The sequence below is a fragment of the Odontesthes bonariensis genome, chromosome 20 (genome assembly GCF_027942865.1).
Source record: "Odontesthes bonariensis isolate fOdoBon6 chromosome 20, fOdoBon6.hap1, whole genome shotgun sequence".
Lineage (NCBI taxonomy): Eukaryota > Metazoa > Chordata > Actinopteri > Atheriniformes > Atherinopsidae > Odontesthes > Odontesthes bonariensis.
Genome location: NC_134525.1, coordinates 1,455,913 through 1,475,933, shown reverse-complemented (window position 1 = coordinate 1,475,933; position 20,021 = coordinate 1,455,913). Strand labels below are relative to the sequence as shown.

The 20,021-nt window shown below is 48.1% G+C and overlaps 1 protein-coding gene across 1 annotated transcript; it reads right to left on the bottom strand.

Annotated features, from left to right (window-relative positions):
- Nucleotides 1–4,977: 4,977 nt before the first annotated feature.
- LOC142369791 (tomoregulin-1-like) lies at nucleotides 4,978–19,790 on the bottom strand. Its single transcript, XM_075452170.1, has 10 exons — nucleotides 18,932–19,790; nucleotides 12,321–12,430; nucleotides 12,039–12,168; nucleotides 11,435–11,461; nucleotides 11,270–11,360; nucleotides 11,037–11,185; nucleotides 9,195–9,242; nucleotides 8,986–9,106; nucleotides 7,373–7,534; nucleotides 4,978–5,732 (listed from the first exon to the last, which is right to left on the bottom strand). Exons 1-10 carry the CDS (start codon nucleotides 19,068–19,070, stop codon nucleotides 5,648–5,650), a joined length of 1,062 nt encoding a protein of 353 aa, XP_075308285.1. The 5' UTR covers nucleotides 19,071–19,790; the 3' UTR covers nucleotides 4,978–5,647.
- Between the last annotated feature and the right edge of the window lie 231 nt (nucleotides 19,791–20,021).

Sequence of the window (20,021 nt, the reverse complement as noted above, 5' to 3'; positions counted from 1 at the left end):
TCTGTCTTAATCCCTCCAGCTTTTTGGGTTCTGGAGGTTTTCGGGCCCCTCGGGGCTCCAAATGGAGGGCCAGATTTCCATAAAGCGTTCTGAATTCTAACGCCAGAGTCGGCTCGTCCACATTTGGTTGGAGCCCAAGGTGGGAGGAGCAAGAAGCCAGTGGAGTTTTCAGGATTCTGGGGCATCTGCCAGCAGGACGCTGGCCACAGATTCTTCAGGCCCGGTGGCAGGGTGCAGTGATTTTAAATGTGGGGTGTTCCAGGGGTGGCACATGAGCGCCACATCAAGCCCATAGAATGTATATAAAAAGGTCATATCTCTCTCTCTCTCACCCACTCACACTATTGTGATCACAATATTCACCAGCAGGACATACGCATCCCTCTTTACATTAACAATCTGGGCAAAGTGAGGCTCCACTTCTATAAACTGGAGATGCATTTAGCTGCCTTTGAATACTCTGACCTGGTGGTGGTAGCCTGGCTCCTGTGTCTGCCCACACTGACTTGCCTGGTTGGGAGCTAACAGGGCTGCTGGTTTCATGGCTGGGGTCTGACTGGGCCTGATCTGGGTCTGACTTGTGCTTCTTTACAAAGAAGTCTTTTCATTGTTATCTGTCCCTACACAAAATAAGACACCCGGATAAACCTCAATATTGTGTTAAACTTAAATTATTTGTCTCCATTCTTGTGCTTTAACTTACTTAAAAATAAATTACCAGTCTAGCTACTATAAAATTAAACTAGATCATGTAGGTTAGTCTTTAAGTAGCTTGGTTAAAGTTATACTTTTAGACCTTGATAATAACAAACAAGCGTATACGTCAAATCAATATTCACCATTGAAATGAATGGCAATGACGATGGCCCTGTTCACCATTTTCACAAATCAAAATAAGATTTCAGAAATCCCAGACTAGGTTTTAATGAATCTACAGCCTTTTTAGAATAATTTTATCCAGATTTGAGCAGTGTAACTATTGTAATTTCCATACGGGACCTTGTTTTGGCCAGCCAACGCCATCAAATCCCAAACCAGCCGGTGGAGAATCGTCCTGTTGGTGGATGTGCGGCTGGTCTTAGAAGATTGTTTAAGAAGTTTAATTGACAGAAAATGGAAGGAAACGTCCCTCTGAATGTCAGGATGCAGATTACTAAATAAAGAAATACCTTCTTCTCTGCAGTGGCTGCAAGGTGCCCAGGTCCTGTGGCTGCAGAACCAGCCCAGATCATCAGCCCTCCACCACCGTGCTTGACAGCTGGTGTGAGGTGTTTGTGCTGATATGCTGTGTTTGGTTTCCTCCAAACGTGCTGCTGTGCATCATGAGCAAACATCTCCACTTTGGTCTGCTCTGTCCAAAGGACATTGTTCCAGAAGTCTTGTGCTTTGTTCAGATGCAGCTTTGCAAACCTAAGCTGTGCTGCCATGTTCTTTTTAGAGAGAAGAGGCTTTCTCCTGCAGCCCTTCCACACAAGCAACACCTGTTCAGTCTGTTTCTAACTGTGCTGTCATGACCTTTCACCTTTAACATGCTAACTGAGGCCCGCAGAGTCTGAGATGTAGCTCTTGGGTTTCTGACCTTGGGGTGACCTTTAACCTTTAACATGCTAACTGAGGCCTGCAGAGTCTGAGATGTAGCTCTTTGGGTTTCTGACCTTGGGGTGACCTTGCTGGGACGTCCACTCCTGGGCAGACTGACAGCTGTCCTGAATGTTTTCCACCTGTGAATAATCTTTCTCTCTATAGAACGATGGACTCCAGATAGTTTGGAAACGGCCTTATAACCAACTTTCAACCCGTCTGCAGCGGAACGTTTAATGAAAACATTGGACAGCGACCAGCTGATGATCGAATATCGAAGAATAGCTTGAAGCTTTTAGGTGGAGGTGGGGGGGGACTCCCCACCACCTAACAGACCTCCACCAGCTGCAGCCTATAACCGTCCTGCAGTCATCCCTATATTTAACCACCGAGGCTGCTTCAGCTGCCAGGGGCGCTCGGCTTTGGTCCCTCCCTCCCTCCAGGTGGGCGGAGTCAGCAGTTTAACAACTGAGTGAGTCAGAGGAGAAGCTTCGACCCGACTCAGGGGCGGATGTTAATCCATTTCAATCTGTTTTGTAGTTTCAGTATGCGCTCATAGCTAATATGTCCAAAGTTGCACCATTTTTTTAACTCTTGGTCCATCAGATCTGATTCTGAACTGAGCTGCCGTTAACTCGCACGGAAACCAGGGCCGGGCAACGATTAAAATGTTTAATCTAATTAATCACATGATTTCCCTGATTAATCACGATTAATCGCATTTGTACGCAGAATCCAAAAATGAATCCAAAAGTAGCGTATAGCTTTTAGCATTTAGCTTTATTTTAAATGTGCTGCCATATGAATGAAAGTGCCATAACATTTGTTGTGCAAACACACTTTTAACATCAGCATCTTTCTGTAGTTTTTATGTAGAAGCCTCGCTCCACTGTCTGTTTCCTTGAATGACTTGCTGCTATCAGTTGTGTGTTTTGCCTTTAAGTGATATTTTAGACTGGAACTACTACGCTGAGAAGACAATTCAACTTGGCAGAGTTTACAGATGACTTTGGTTCTGTCGACTCCGCCGTCTGGAAGAACTTTAAAATGAAAATGGCCGAGTAAAAGTTCCGTACCCTTCTCCATGTTTGGTGGATCCGCCGATTACTTTCTTTTCCTGTTCCACAGCAGACAGCAGCAGACTTTTACAAAATAAAAGCCTGTGAGCAGCAGACTTTTACAAAATAAAAGCCTGTGAGAAACAGACTTTTACAAAATAAAAGCCTGTGAGCAACAGACTTTTACAAAATAAAAGCCTGTGAGCAGCAGACTTTTACAAAATAAAAGCCTGTGAGCAGCAGACTTTTACAAAATAAAAGCCTGTGAGCAACAGACTTTTACAAAATAAAAGCCTGTGAGCAAGAGGCTTTTACAAAATAAAAGCTTGTGAGCGACAGACTTTTACAAAATAAAAGCCTGTGAGCAGCAGACTTTTACAAAATAAAAGCCTGTGAGCAACAGACTTTTACAAAATAAAAGCCTGTGAGCAACAGACTTTTACAAAATAAAAGCCTGTGAACGACAGACTTTTACAAAATAAAAGCCTGTGAGCAGCAGACTTTTACAAAATAAAAGCCTGTGAGCAGCAGACTTTTACAATAATAAAATAAATAATAAAACAGGGGTGGTTTGTGGCGTAGTGGGTTGAGCAGGCGCCCCGTGTACAGAGGCTATAGTCCTCGCTGCAGCTGGCCCCGGTTCAAGTCCCATATCGGACGGCCCTGCGCTGCATGTTGTTCCCCCTCTCTCTTCCCCCTGCTTCCTGTCTCTCTGAACTTTCCATTAAAGGCACAAAAGTCCTCAAAAGGAATTTTTTTTTTTTTTAATTTAAAAAAATTGTAAAATAAATAAAACATGCGTTAATGTGCGATAAAATATTTAATGCCGTTAAATAATGAATGCGTTAACGTGATAATAACGAGTTAATTCACCCAGCCCTAACGGAAACCTTTTGCCAGAGCTCCGCCCCCTGGGACTGGGGAGATATTTTAACTTTTACAGGTGTTCCCTGTAAAAAGCTTCTCCTTAAAGCAGACTCTGATCAGGTTTTCAGTTCGAATGGATGGAAAACAAAAGCGAAGTGGTTTAAACATCATAATTTAATTCTAGTTCAGCTACAGCACAGTCTAAACATCAACTTCAGTGGTTCATGCAACATCTACAGTAAAATCGGGCCGCGGCTCCTGCAGCGTCGGCTGCCCGGCGCAGCGGGAGCCGCGGCCCAGCTGATCCGTCTACTCCTTCTACCAGAAAACAGCCAACACAGACACTTCGTACCGTCGTTACAAATCAGATTAAAAAGCCAAAAAAGAAAGACTGTCATCCCCGACTCGTCCCAACACACACAAAAAAAAAACTGGAGTCCATTTCCGGAGTGGCGTCACCTGAAAAAGAAGCGGGGAAAACAACTCCAGCAGTAGAAAAAACAGCATTTTGGTTTCCAGGTGCGTCTCATCGTGACAAATACAAACATGAAATGTTACTTCTGTCCCTGTGGGACACAGCAAAGCGAGCCCGAGGGGCTTCAGTGGTCCCTGATAATCCTGTTTCCCCGGTGCACAGCGCCCCCTGGAGGTTTAAGGCGGAATTAAACGACACAGAAAAAGAAAAGTCGAGCCAAACGTGAGCCGCAGCGCTGCTTTGGAATCGGCTCGATGGGAACTTCCCACAGTCTGCGGGTTCATTCTGGAATGTTCAATGGAAGAAAACGCCTCGTTTAAATCTGAGAAGCAACGAATCCGTTGAGTTTAAAAGTTTAGATTCCAGCAGACACGGACCCTTTCAGACATGATGAGCAGCTTCCTCACAGTTCACGGGTGGAAACGGCTCTTCTCTACAAGCTTTTACATTTTTAAGAACTCTTTCTCGATGCTTTTATGCAGCTGCAGCAACAAATGTGGAGAAAAACTGCAGTTTTTTCATCATCTGGCTCAGATGGAGCGAGGAGAGCCGGGGCTTCTAGTCCCGCCGCCGCCGTGTGTGAGCGCCTTAAAGGGACAGTTTGCCTCTTTAAAGGGACAGTTCGCCTCTTCTGACATGAAGCTGTGTAACATCTCATATCAGCAGCATCATTTCTGAACATCTTCTTACCCCCTGCTGCGTCCTGTGAGCAGAGTTCCAGCTGAGTTTTGGTGTTGATGAAGGTAGTCCGGCTAGTTGGCTGGGGTTTAAAAAATAATTGTGAGGTCTGACTTTTTCCTGGAGAACCATTGTGTGATGCAAATGTATTACTCTTTTGAACGCATATTGTTCTGAGAAGCAAAACGCTTTATTTTTTAAACCCTAGCCAACTAGCCGGACTACCTTCATCAACACCAAAACGAGGCTGGAACTCTGCTCACAGGACGCAGCAGGGGGTAAGAAGATGTTCAGAAATGATGTTGCTGATATGGGATGTTACACAGCTTCATGTCAGAAGAGGCGAACTGTCCCTTTAATGTGAGACGTGAGCAGGCCCAGAAAGCATTGAGGCAGCGCTTCATGTCTGAAAGGCGTCACTGCTCAAAGGGTTTCAGAGCTCGGAGGAACATGGCAGCAGCTGCTAAAGGAGCAGTCCGTAAAAAGCAAAGCGTCTCAAATCTGTTCACAGAAACATTAAATGTGGAGAAATAATTCTGCTCAAATATAAAAGAGGTTGAGATGAATGCTTTGTCATGAGATCTGAGCTTGTATTCTCACTGACATTCAGGAAGAAAACTGCCTTTAACCTTCACATCTCAGATTCATCCGCCGGTGTTGGCGCTGACCGACTTGCAGGCTGCGTAAAGTTAAACCAATCGAACAGAAGAGGCAGGAAAACGGTGCAAGAGTGCGTCCCACAGGGTGGAAACCTGTGTGTTTCAGCATGACATGACCATACAATCATATAAATAAGGTTTCTGCTTCCTGTCGGAGGGCCCGGCGGCAGCTCCACCAACAGAAACAAACCTGGGAAATAAGGCCCCTTCAGAACTAAAGAAACGGGAAAAACAAACAACCAGGCACCAAAACGTTGGTATAAAACTGCAGTCTGTCCCTGTGGTACGAAAAGGGGGATTTTATAAAAAAGACGAGGAGAGGAGGGCGGCTACATCATCCTGGAGGAGGTTCCTGACGGGAAGTGGCCCAGGTGCTGCTTCTGTCTGCGGCCACGCTTCGTCTTGTTGCACCGCCTGCAAGCACACAGCAGGAAGTACACGTCACCATGGAAACCAGCACCGTCAGACTGAAGTAAATGTGTTTAATTTCTACAGCCCTTTACAGACGATCCTTACGGTGTACCCAAGTGCTTTACAGCAGGTAATAAATAAAGAGGAGAATAAGTAAAAACAAATAAATAAAAACAATAAAAGAACAGTGAAAGCAATAAAAATAAAATAGAATCAAAATAGAATGAGATAAAACAAGATAAAAGTGTCATCATACTACTGGGTATTAACTCATTCAATGCCTTCGACGGTTGCTTCCGTCAATTGTGTTTTTAACGGAGCGGGCTGGGGGACAATCTAGCGGAGTTCGTCACTAAATCTTAGGCTTGTAAACACTAAACAGAGAATATACTGGCAAAATTACCCGCTAGGTGGCAGCAGTGCCACTTTGCACAAAAAAAAAAGAAGCTTGTTTTCTCCGTTTTTTGGTCAAAAACAGCTGTTTTTGGTGAAACCAACCTATGTTCTACTGTCTATTACTAAAGGACTGAAAATGGTAGAAACAAACTTTTTTTCCTGATGAAAGAAGAGAGTCTACTCTTTCTTTTGGTAATTTCCGTGTGTACATAGTCATAAGACACACTTTTCTGTGGGTCTTGGAAAATCAGTCAAAATACTGTAAAACACTTGGCAGTATGGGTCTCTCTGCACTGAAAATGGCTGGCAGCCAATGAGTTAAAGAGCCATCCTAAATAAGCAGGTTTTTAGCCTAGATTTGAAGAGGCCCAGGTCAGAAATAAGTATAATAATAATAATAAAAAAATTATTAATTAATTAATTAATTAATTAATTAATTAATTAATTAATAACTAAATAATAATACAGCGTACCAAAGTGCTTTACAGCAGATAATAAATAAAGAGGAGAATAAGTAAAAACAAATAAAAGAACAGTGAAAGCAACTAAATCGAATAAAATCAGATAAAAGTATCATCATGCTACTGGGTATTAAAGCCATCCTAAATAAGCAGGTTTTTAGCCTGGATCTGAAGAGGCCCAGGTCAGAAATAAGACGCAGCTGGACGGGGGGCTTATTCCAGAGCCTGGGGGCAGCTTTGGGAAAAGGCTCGCTCACCCCAGGGTTTGTATTCTGACCTGGGCACTTCCAGCAGAAACTGATCTGCTGACCTCAGAGCTCTGCCAGGACTGTTAAAAGCTCAGATAAATACGACGGGGCGAGGCCGCTAAGAGCTTTAAAAACCAACATTAAAAGTTTAAAATCAGTTCCATAAAGGACAGGAAGCCAATGGAGGGAGTTAAGAACAGGAGTGATGTGCACACGTCTGTTGGTGTTGGTTAGTAAGGGTTAGAGTTAGTAAGGGTTAATAAGTAAAGGTGAAAATGATTACCAGCACTAAAACATCTTTCAGATGAGCCTGACATCAGCGTGTTGCTCTTCCTGCAGGCGGCTTAAAAAGCCTGCGGTGCCACAGCTGAACATCAGCCTCAGGCTCCCCCTGCTGGCTGAGAGCCGGCACTGCGCCCTCGGTGGGTTAACTCTCAGAGAATGAATATCTCATCTCTGAGCCGGCCCACCGGTCACCGATCATTACGCTTCACTCTGACAGCCCTCGTGTGTGATGTGGGGAACCGGGTGTGCGTACCTGGTGAAGCACATCACCACGGCGACGATAACGGCGATCTGAACGGCTCCGATGATGGCGGCGATGAGGACGTAGTGCAGCTTCTGCCCGCTGGGCACGACGTAGAGGATGTTAAAGTCCAGCAGCTGGTCGCACTGAGGACCGCCGTACGCCGCGTCACACCTGCAACGCACAAACACACGGTGGTTACCCACGGTTACGCCTCCTGAACGAACAGAGGGGAACTTCTTTGTGTTGGACGATCTGACGCTGTCCTTCAGCTGGACCGATGTGGACCGATGTGGACTGATGTGGACTCGGGGGTCAGCAGGTGAGCAGGAGCTTCGTCTCTTTTAAATCACGAACAGTCGGCGCCCTGCGGTGGCTCAGCAGGTCGAACACGGAGGCGTGGGCAGAATGAGAGCAGGAAGGTTTCCATCTGTCGGTCCGGCCTCACCTCAGCATGGAATAAACTGATAAACTATAAATATATAAACTATAATAAACTGTGTTCTGCTTTTATCGTCTTTTTCTGTATTTTCCTTTAAAGCAGAAACGTTTCTGATTCACTTCGACTGAAGGATCCATTTCAATCATTTCAGCTGATTTGTGAAAGAGGCTGAAAACTGAAAACGTCTTCATGCTGCAGCTCTGACCCGTCAACACCTGGGGTCACTGTCCAGGCCGGTTGGGCCTTGGACACCGTCGTCCTCAGCAACGATGTCACCAAGATGATGAAGGAGGACGTGTCAGCCCCGCCTCCTGAGCATGTGGGCGGGGCCTACATTTACGGGCTCTTCCTGGATGGGGCGGGATGGGACCGACGTGGTGCCAAACTGGCTGAAGCCCCGCTCAAGGTCATAGGCTGTGTTCCAAACAGCATACTTCTCCTACTACTCATACTAACTTTTTGAGTTAGTATGTGAGTTTGAGTAAGCAGAAGTTCCCGGATGCATACTAGATTCTCCTAAATGTTGGGTATGCATCATGAGGTTAATACTCAAACTACCCAAGATGCAACGTAACGTGACGTCGCCGATCGTCATTTCCTGTCAAAACGGCAGTTTCAAGCTAGCTACAACGAGGGTAGGTTCACTTCCTGTTTTCAAAACAAAAGCACCAATTGTATGGTAATGGCTTTCCCTATGATAAAAGGCAACGGGTATTTTATTTTGTGAAAATAACAGGAAGTGCGTTGCTCACTGCGGCTAGCTTTAGTAGCGCCGAATTCGTGGGAACAAAATGGTAAACAGCCGGTATTTTGTCAGGTAATCAACACGTTGGGGATCTAAACGACTACTTTCTCACCTGAAAATGTTTCAAATGTTGCTAAAGTTTACAGAGTTTAGAGCTTAAGAGAAATCAGCTTCAGGCCGGCTGATTTCGGCTCGGGCAGGAGCGAAATGCATTGTGGGTAAACGCTCTGCATACTGTCTGATCGATGAGTATGTAGTATGTAGTATTTAGTATGCGGTTTCGAACACAGCCTATGACTCAACCTTTTACTTTGGTGCTTCCTGTTTTATTTTGAAGAGCTCACCACCTTGTGTGTACTTCCTGTTCACGCCTGCTTTAGGTTTAGGAATACTTTAGTGTTCAGATCTGAGGTCTGACCCGTGGGACTGGGCCGTTACCTGCAGGTCGGCAGGTTGTGCCGCATCTCGCACTGGCCGTGCTCGCAGAACTGGGCGTAGTCTTCGGGACAGGGGGCGGGGCTGTCCGCAAAGCCCTCCCCCTCACCAGGCTTGGACACAGCTGAAGACAGAAGAAGAAAATGCTGCTTAACGATTGGCTTGTTGTGACAAACGCAGCGAAGGCGTTCGGCGAGTTGACGGCGTCTCACCATAGATGTCCGGTTTGGTCTTGGTGCCATCGTCCTTCCTGCTTTTATCTGAAACCACAGAAGAAGAAGCTGCTTCTTTATTGTTCTCACTTCAAACGAAGGAAGAATCAGCAGCAGACACCTGTCCACCCAAACCTCATCTTTAGGCCTTGTACCTGAGCACAGCGGCGTCAATTCAGCCAAAGCTAAGCTAAGGCGAGGTCACTATAGTCACATGACTACAGTATCAATCAATAAATATACAATAATCACCACAAAAGTCTGCTATGTAGCTTATCTGTGTGCAAATGCAGTCTCACTCACATAGCCACTAACATAACAATGGACTCGTCTCCGTCTCCCTGTTAGCATTAGCATTAGCATTAACATTAGCATTAGCATTAGCATTAGCGTTAGTATTAGCATTAGCGACGGAGGTGCTGAAGTGGACAGCCTCGTTAACAGCCTGAATCCCGCCTTCACTTCCTGGTCCTCCTTCCTCCGCCGCTGGGGCAACATTGGACCCATCATCACCCTTTTTTTTGGTGATAAATAAATCTAAAGTTTTCTGCTTCCTTTTCATATTTTACATTAATTAGCAAACAACAAATCCCGCTAATAACATCAGCTTTGACCTCCAGGCTCCGTCATCTCGGGGGGGGCTGGGAGATACCACATTTCAAAAGGGAAGATGATACTTAGATAAGTTGATTGTGTTGTTCAGAATTTCATTTGTAGTTCATTTATATGTATTAAATAATAGAATAATCAATACAAACTGACACAGTCAATTAATAATCAAATGTATTGATTATTCCATACATTCATATAAAAAAAGAAAAGAAATAAGAAAAACAAACATTTACATTTCCCCCTGGAGCCGAGGTGTGGCAGCTGCCGTACCCAGTCTGTCTGAGCATCTTCAGAGGAATGTGTTTTTTCTTTGTTCAGCCACGTAACTCTGAGCTATGAACCATTCAGGCAGGAAAAAACTGTGGGCGCCTGAAAAACCGGTGAAAAAGGGTTCTGGTTCTGGTTCTGGTTCTGTTGTAGGACCCTCTCAGTGCTGTGGTGGAGCAACGCATGAGGAGGAAGTTAGATTCTGTTCTGGAGAACCATAAACGTCCTCTCCATGTAGGCAGGACCGAGGAGCAGCTGCAGGACCGAGAGGTTCAGGAGGGCCTTCACCCCACAGCCAGAAGCTTTTTAACAGGACCGCTGAGTTCTTCTCAAATAGATTTATTTCTTTAGTCATTTATTGCTCTATAAAGCTTATTGTTGTTAATATACAATCATTGTATAATATTTATAATTTTTTTGCGCTACTTGACTAATTTGAATGAATAAAGTGTTTTTTTCTTCTATGCTTGAACATGTTTCAGTGGATCTCTGCAGCCGTTTCCATGGAAATGAGTAAAGAATTGAAGGCTGGATCAGAACAAAGCTGAAAGTTACAGTTTTTCATGTTGTTTTCTCTTAGAGATTCACATGAGTTTATGAATATTCAGTCATGCGTGTTACTGCTTTGTGTGTTTGTGTTTGTACATCTCTGCATCGCGGGGCCTTTGGGGCCTTTGGGGCCTTTGGGGCCCTCAGAGGTCTGTTTCTCGGCTCCAGACCTGGTTCCAGGGTTCAGGTCTCTGTAATAAATTAATCAGTGACGGGCCTCGCAGCTCCAGGAAGATCGGCGTGTGTTTAGATTGAGGTCAGGTCATCATTTAATATAAATGAACTGAAAACGTTTTCCACCTTTTCTGCTTCTCCCCGCTGACTCTTCTTCTCCTTTCTCCACCCATCCCCCCTTCCTTTTCTTCTTCTTCACGTCCTAACTCTGTGTCGTTTTGTGTGCCGCGTTCCGGTTACCTTGGCAACGCCCCACGTGCTTGATGTCGATCTTGAGCTGTTTGAGGCAGGACGCCTCGCGCACGTGGCACGGCGTGTCGTAGGTGGCGCCGTCGCCGCCGCACACCGGGTTGTCGTTGTGGCCGTTGCACACGATGTTGCACATGCAGCTGCGCACACAACAAACATCGTCTGTGAGGAGGAAGCGGGTTATTGTAGTGTGCATGTGTGTGCGTGTGTGCGTGCACGCTCACAGCATGTCCTCAGAGTCTTCGTCACACTCGGCTCCGAACTTGCAGTTGCCACATTTGGACGCCTTCTTGCCGCGCCCGGAGCCTTCGTCGTCTGCGGACACAAACACGCTTTCACCTGGAGCTCCTTTTTATTTCGTGTTTTTAAAGCAACAAAAGTCCGCTTACCTCCGTCTCCGGATCCCGAACCTGCGTCTGCCAGACAGAAGGAGACGGTGCGAGGTTAGCAGCGGACCAGAAACCGTTTTACCTTCTTATTTCCAGCTCGTTTGACTTTATTTTGCTCCTCAGATGCTTAATGCTGCGTTAAAGCTCCTTAATGCTTCCTCACACGTTTCACTCAGATACTACAAACTAAACTTTAATCTTTCTCTGGCAGCGGTGTTGTTGATAACCCTAAACTTTGACCTGTCCAGCTCTCTCTGGCAGCGGTCTTAACCCTATTTTCTACACTTTTTGTTGTGCACCTCGCAGGCAGATTCTTCACGGAGCGTCACCAAATAACCGACTATTTTCATCTTATCACAGGATGTTTTAAAAATTCAAGCGCCTTTCCATGCTGATATATGAATTTAAAGCCTAAATACGGGCCTGTTTTAAGCCCAATAACCACATGAAACTGGATTTTAATCTAATCTAAAATGCATCTGAGCTGTATTTGCTCACCCTGGCTGATAAACCCTGTTTCTGGGTTCATTGTACGAGTTATGAATGAGCGAAGGACAGGATGCTTTCAGACGCTGTTTGACAGCAGACTATGAGCGTGCGTTACCGTGGTAACAGGGTCCCTCTGACACGATGCTGATGGCCCTCTGCTTCTTGCAGGCGGCTCTCCGCAGGAAGCACTCGTTCTGGTACGTGTCTCCGTTGGAGCCGCAGACCGGGACGTACTTCTTATGGCACTGAAACACAAAACCGTTTGTTTGCATCAAACTCGTTCATTTCAGCAGCTCTCTGCTCATCTCTGAGCAAACCAGCGGCTCAAACTGTGTCCAGTCGGACCCGAATCTGGACCGGTTCTGATGAAAACACAGGCGCCGTGTGCGGGACTCACGTGGAACTGACAGACGCACTTGATGTCGGCTCCATTTTCCCGGCAGGTGCCTCCAAACCGACACGTCCCGGCGTCACAAACGCGCAGGTCGCTCTTCTTCTCTGACAAATCTGAAAACAGACAAAACAACGCCGACTGTTACCAAGCATCATCAGGTGGGAGAGTCCAGCCTGATGGAGCTGCTCAAATCAGAAGCTAATCAGACTAGCTTAGACTTGCTAGTAACCACAGCAGCAGACCTGTTGCTAGTATTAGCATGCTAGTAACCACAGCAGCAGACCTGTTGCTAGTATTATCATGCTAGTAACCACAGCAGAAGACCTGTTGCTAGTATTATCATACTAGTAACCACAGCAGAAGACCTGTTGCTAGTATTATCATTCTAGTAACCACAGCAGAAGACCTGTTGCTAGTATTATCATGCTAGTAACCACAGCAGAAGACCTGTTGCTAGTATTAGCATGCTAGTAACCACAGCAGAAGACCTGCTGCTAGTATTATCATGCTAGTAACCACAACAGAAGACCCGTTGCTAGTATTAGCATACTAGTAACCACAACAGAAGACCCGTTGCTAGTATTAGCATACTAGTAACCACAGCAGAAGACCTGTTGCTAGTATTAGCATACTAGTAACCACAGCAGAAGACCTGTTTGCTAGTATTAGCATACTAGTAACCACAGCAGAAGACCTGTTGCTAGTATTATCATGCTAGTAACCACAGCAGAAGACCTGTTGCTAGTATTAGCATACTAGTAACCACAGCAGAAGACCTGTTGCTAGTATTATCATGCTAGTAACCACAGCAGAAGACCTGTTGCTAGTATTAGCATACTAGTAACCACAGCAGAAGACCTGTTGCTAGTATTATCATGCTAGTAACCACAGCAGCAGACCTGTTGCTAGTATTAGCATGATAGTAACCACAGCAGCAGACCTGTTACTAGTATTAGCATGCTAGTAACCACAGCAGAAGACCTGCTATTAGTATTAGCATGCTAGTAACCACAGCAACAGACACATCAGATGTTGAGTCGCCATCCAGGTGGACTAGAATAGATTTCTCTTGGAAAACACATCCATCCTAACAGGTGGGCGTGATCAGGTGGTCCCGCCATCAATTACACGCCAGAGACCAAAGTTAATAACACTGACAGGGCTGTTAAACATCTTCCAAAGTTCAGACCCAGCAGGTTATCTCCAACTGAGCCCGACGTGTTTTAGACGCATGTCACTATCTGACCTGAAGGTGGAACTACAGAACTTGTACTTTTATGTACTTCTTAACTGTGTTTCTATCGTACCTGTAAACCGCTTTGTGACCCTGGTGCTGTACAAATAAAGATTACTTACTTACTACAGATGCATTTTCTAAAGTCACCCCTTTTCCTCCTCCGAGGACTCAGAGTCATAATAACTCTAAGGTGGATGCACTCAAACTGAGCTGAATGTGTTCCAGCTTTGAACGTAAAGGATTTCCTCGCTGACTGAGTTAAATTACATCGCGCTTTATGCATGCAAACACTGCAGCAACGTGCTCGTTGGTGGTTGGACAGCACAGAGAGTGCAGCTGATTTAATGAGAGGCTAACTCAGGAGCTAATAAAGGCTTTCTGGGGGGCATTCCATTCAGCTTTTCCACGTACGAGTTCAGCTGGAACGCGTCCACCAGCTGGGAGGACACACAAACACACTGACACACACTATTATCCAGGCTGGTCATTTCCTGATGGCATCTGATTGGTTCTCTGCACGCAGGCCGGCCAATTAGAGGCAGTAATTACAGGGGCCGTGACCTCAGCCTTCCCTGTGATTAGTGAATACCTCCGAGTGCTGAGGCAGCCAGGTGCACCGGCTCACACACAAGCAGCAGAGAGTGTGTTCTCAGGATGGGTTAGATCAGCCGATCAGCTGAGGGATCAATAACGTTATCTGCAGCCGATCAGCTGAGGGATCAATAACGTTATCTGCAGCCAATCAGCTGAGGGATCAATAACGCTATCTGCAGCTGATCAGCTGAGGGATCAATAACGTTATCTGCAGCCAATCAGCTGAGGGATCAATAACGCTATCTGCAGCTGATCAGCTGAGGGATCAATAACGTTATCTGCAGCCAATCAGCTGAGGGATCAATAACGTTATCTGCAGCCAATCAGCTGAGGGATCAATAACGCTATCTGCAGCTGATCAGCTGAGGGATCAATAACGTTATCTGCAGCCAATCAGCTGAGGGATCAATAACGTTATCTGCAGCCGATCGGGTCCCACAGCATCCTCTCTGGTAGGTTTCACGGTAGGAGGCTGTCTGGTTGCTATAGCGACCGACTCCTATTCTTCAGCTGCGGCTTGTTTACAGTCAGAGACGCCCTTAGAGACGCCCTTAGAGACGCCCTTAGAGACGCCCGTAGAGACGCCCTTAGAGACGCCCTTAGAGACGCCCGTAGAGACGCCCCTAGAGACGCCCTTAGAGACGCCCTTAGAGACGCCCTTAGAGACGCCCGTAGAGACGCCCTTAGAGACGCCCGTAGAGACGCCCTTAGAGACGCCCTTAGAGACGCCCGTAGAGACGCCCCTAGAGACGCCCTTAGAGACGCCCTTAGAGACGCCCTTAGAGACGCCCGTAGAGACGCCCTTAGAGACACCCGTAGAGACGCCCTTAGAGACGCCCTTAGAGACGCCCTTAGAGACGCCCGTAGAGACGCCCTTAGAGACGCCCTTAGAGACGCCCTTAGAGACGCCCTTAGAGACGCCCGTAGAGACGCCCTTAGAGACGCCCTTAGAGACGCCCCTAGAGACGCCCTTAGAGACACCCGTAGAGACGCCCTTAGAGACGCCCTTAGAGACGCCCTTAGAGACGCCCTTAGAGACACCCGTAGAGACGCCCTTAGAGACGCCCTTAGAGACACCCTTAGAGACGCCCCTAGAGACGCCCTTAGAGACGCCCTTAGAGACACCCGTAGAGACGCCCTTAGAGACGCCCGTAGAGACGCCCGTAGAGACGCCCTTAGAGACGCCCGTGGAGACGCCCTTAGAGACGACCGTAGAGACGCCCTTAGAGACGCCCGTAGAGACGCCCCTAGAGACGCCCGTAGAGACGCCCGTAGAGACACCCTTAGAGACGCCCGTAGAGACTCAGGACGTAACTCAGAGTGTACCTCAGGATGTAACTCAGGACGTAACTCAGAGTGTACCTCAGGATGTAACTCAGGACGTAACTCGGGACGTAACTCAGGATGTAACTCTGGACGTAACTCTGGACGTAACTCTGGACGTAACTCTGGACGTAACTCAGGACGTAACTCGGGACGTAACTCGGGACGTAACTCGGGACGTAACTCGGGACGTAACTCTGGACGTAACTCTGGACGTAACTCTGGACGTAACTCTGGACGTAACTCGGGACGTAACTCTGGACGTAACTCTGGACGTAACTCTGGACATAACTCAGGACGTAACTCAGAGTGTACCTCAGGATGTAACTCTGGACGTAACTCAGGATGTAACTCAGGACGTAACTCAGGACGTAACTCTGGACGTAACTCGGGACGTAACTCTGGACGTAACTCTGGACGTAACTCAGGACGTAACTCTGGACGTAACTCTGGACGTAACTCTGGACGTAACTCAGGACGTAACTCAGGATGTAACTCAGGACGTAACTCAGGACGTAACTCTGGACGTAACTCTGGACGTAACTCGGGACGTAACTCGGGACGTAACTCTGGATGTAACTCGGGACGTAACTCAGAGTGTACCTCAGGATGTAACTCGGGACGTAACTCGGGATGTAACTCGGGACGTAACTCTGGACGTAACTCAGGACGTAACTCTGGACGTAACTCTGGACGTAACTCTGGACGTAACTCGGGACGTAACTCTGGACGTAACTCGGGACGTAACTCGGGACGTAACTCGGGACGTAACTCGGGACGTAACTCGGGACGTAACTCGGGACGTAACTCTGGACGTAACTCTGGACGTAACTCAGGACGTAACTCTGGACGTAACTCTGGACGTAACTCAGGACGTAACTCTGGACGTAACTCAGGACGTAACTCTGGACGTAACTCTGGACGTAACTCTGGACGTAACTCGGGACGTAACTCGGGACGTAACTCGGGACGTAACTCTGGACGTAACTCAGGACGTAACTCTGGACGTAACTCTGGACGTAACTCAGGACGTAACTCAGGACGTAACTCTGGACGTAACTCTGGACGTAACTCTGGACGTAACTCAGGACGTAACTCTGGACGTAACTCTGGACGTAACTCTGGACGTAACTCGGGACGTAACTCGGGACGTAACTCTGGATGTAACTCGGGACGTAACTCAGGATGTAACTCAGGACGTAACTCAGGACGTAACTCAGAGTGTACCTCAGGACGTAACTCAGGATGTAACTCAGGATGTAACTCAGAGTGTAACTCAGGATGTAACTCAGGACGTAACTCGGGACGTAACTCAGGATGTAACTCAGGACGTAACTCAGAGTGTACCTCAGGACGTAACTCAGGATGTAACTCAGAGTGTAACTCAGGATGTAACTCAGGACGTAACTCGGGACGTAACTCAGGATGTAACTCAGGACGTAACTCAGAGTGTACCTCAGGACGTAACTCAGGATGTAACTCAGGACGTAACTCGGGATGTAACTCAGGACGTAACTCAGGACGTAACTCGGGACGTAACTCAGAGTGTACCTCAGGACGTAACTCAGGATGTAACTCAGGACGTAACTCGGGATGTAACTCAGGATGTAACTCAGGACGTAACTCGGGATGTAACTCAGGACGTAACTCAGGACGTAACTCAGGACGTAACTCGGGATGTAACTCAGGACGTAACTCAGGACGTAACTCAGAGTGTACCTCAGGATGTAACTCAGGACGTAACTCTGGACGTAACTCAGGACGTAACTCAGGACGTACCTCAGGACGTAACTCTGGACGTAACTCAGGACGTAACTCAGGACGTAACTCTGGACGTAACTCTGGACGTAACTCAGGACGTAACTCAGAGTGTACCTCAGGACGTAACTCTGGACGTAACTCGGGACGTAACTCGGGACGTAACTCAGGACGTAACTCTGGACGTAACTCAGGACGTAACTCAGGACGTAACTCAGGACGTAACTCAGGACGTAATTTTGGACGTAACTCAGGATGTAACTCAGGACGTAACTCGGGACGTAACTCGGGACGTAACTCGGGACGTAACTCGGGACGTAACTCGGGACGTAACTCTGGACGTAACTCAGGACGTAACTCGGGACGTAACTCGGGTTAACTCAGGACGTAACTCTGGAAGTAACTCGGGACGTAACTCGGGACGTAACTCGGGTTAACTCAGGACGTAACTCTGGACGTAACTCAGGACGTAACTCGGGACGTAACTCGGGACGTAACTCTGGACGTAACTCAGGACGTAACTCGGGACGTAACTCGGGTTAACTCAGGACGTAACTCTGGAAGTAACTCGGGACGTAACTCGGGACGTAACTCGGGACGTAACTCGGGACGTAACTCGGGACGTAACTCGGGACGTAACTCGGGACGTAACTCTGGACGTAACTCAGGACGTAACTCGGGACGTAACTCGGGTTAACTCAGGACGTAACTCTGGAAGTAACTCGGGACGTAACTCGGGACGTAACTCTGGATGTAACTCTGGACGTAACTCAGGACGTAACTCGGGACGTAACTCGGGTTAACTCAGGACGTAACTCAGGACGTAACTCAGGACGTAACTCGGGACGTAACTCGGGACGTAACTCGGGTTAACTCAGGACGTAACTCTGGACGTAACTCGGGACGTAACTCGGGACGTAACTCGGGACGTAACTCTGGACGTAACTCAGGACGTAACTCGGGACGTAACTCGGGTTAACTCAGGACGTAACTCTGGACGTAACTCTGGACGTAACTCTGGACGTAACTCAGGACGTAACTCAGGACGTAACTCTGGACGTAACTCGGGACGTAACTCAGGACGTAGCTCAGGACGTAACTCGGGACGTAACGGCCACCTGGATTTATGGACAGATCTGAGGCTGCCTGAGGGCGTCCATCCTTTTTTTTTCACCAGTCACAGCAGCTTCTGGGAGCCTTTCTGTGTCTGGGGGCCACATTTGGCCAGCAGCCCCCCTCCAGCTGCTATAAATCTGCCAGTACAGTCACACATGGTTTAACCTCGCCCTGCTTCTCCAGCCTGTAATTAACCCGAGAATAGAGCAGGTCAGTGAGGGGTGGTCAGCACGTGCACGTCACATGCACGTGCACGCTCACACGTGCACACGCACACACATCAGAGCAGCTCCAGCAGGTTAAACATCTGTTCAGTCTCATTACATCACACAGGTGCGCTTATCGACCTCCCTGTTGCCATGGTGACAGCTGCCCTATCACTCCATCATTGAGGTGTGCACGCGCCTTGTTTTATCCTCCGGCGGGTCGCCATGACAACAGAAAAAAAACACACAAAGATGGAAAAGGTAACGAGCGCTGGATCACGTGATTGGCTGCACCCAGGAGCGGAGAAAATGACCTCTGACCTTTGGCCTCAGGTGTGCGTGCAGGTGTGTGACGCGCCGCGGAGGCCGCGGTGACTCACCTGGGCAGTCAGCGGCCTTCCCGGGGCCGCAGTCCGAGCCGCCGCCGCGGGGGAAGGAGCTCCGGGCGGCGGGGAGAAGCAGCAGCAGGACCGGCAGAAGCAGCAGGCAGCGGGACCAGGAGGACCGGCGCGGAGCCATGATGGAGGCAGGGACAGATGGAGCTAGATGCGGGCGGACTGAGGACTGAGCAGCGGGAGGAATAAAGATGGATAAAAAGGATGATTTGAAATGTCTTTCTGTGGTTCTCCTGCAGAGGAAACAAACAACACCGCAGAACAAGAAGACAATAAAAAGCTGCGGCCACAGGCAGCCTCAGATGCTGCTTTTGTCCATGTGTTTCCCTAAAAGTCCCGCAGGGTCTCAGGAGAGCGGCTCCATGGGGGAACGGGCCGGGAAAAACGAGGCGAAAGCCGCGAGGAAAGCCGCAAAGCGGAGCCCGGGACAACAAAGCAACGCAGGGCCCGGGGCTTCACACAGCGACCCCCACACCTCCGCCACCCCCTGAAAGCAGTCTGCTCACAGCCCGGACTCAGACTCCATCCCCCAGCCGCGCTGCCGAGCTCTCAAACCGGCGGGGAGAAGCGACCGCGCAGCGCCGCGCGGAGCAGAACCAGGTGGAGGTCCGAAGCGGCTCTCAGTAGCATCCGGGCCGAAGCGGAGCGAGTGTGCGCCGGGTGAAGGTGGACGGAAACGGTCGGTGGGTCGGACCGGGACTTTTTTTTTTTTTTTTTTTTTGTCCTCCTGTTCGTTCTCCGCTGAATCACATCAACAAAGGCCCGGACCACGTGACCTGCAGGAGACCACTCCCACAGAGAGAGAGGGGAGAGAGACAATCACATCTCCCTGCATGCTTTGCAGCGACCTGATTCAAACACAAAGTCAGTAAAAAAGTGACGTATGCAATGACCTGCTGCTCTGTAAAACACACCCAGGAGGTGTCAGCAGGCCTCAGACTGTGGGGCCAGGGATGCAACATTTAGAGTCAGGTTGTCTCCGTCAGGTTCACACATTTCAGATGTTTATGTGGGGCCAGTGATGCTCTGCAGCATCAGCTCACCTTCTGTTGGACAGACACACAGCTCAGGTCTG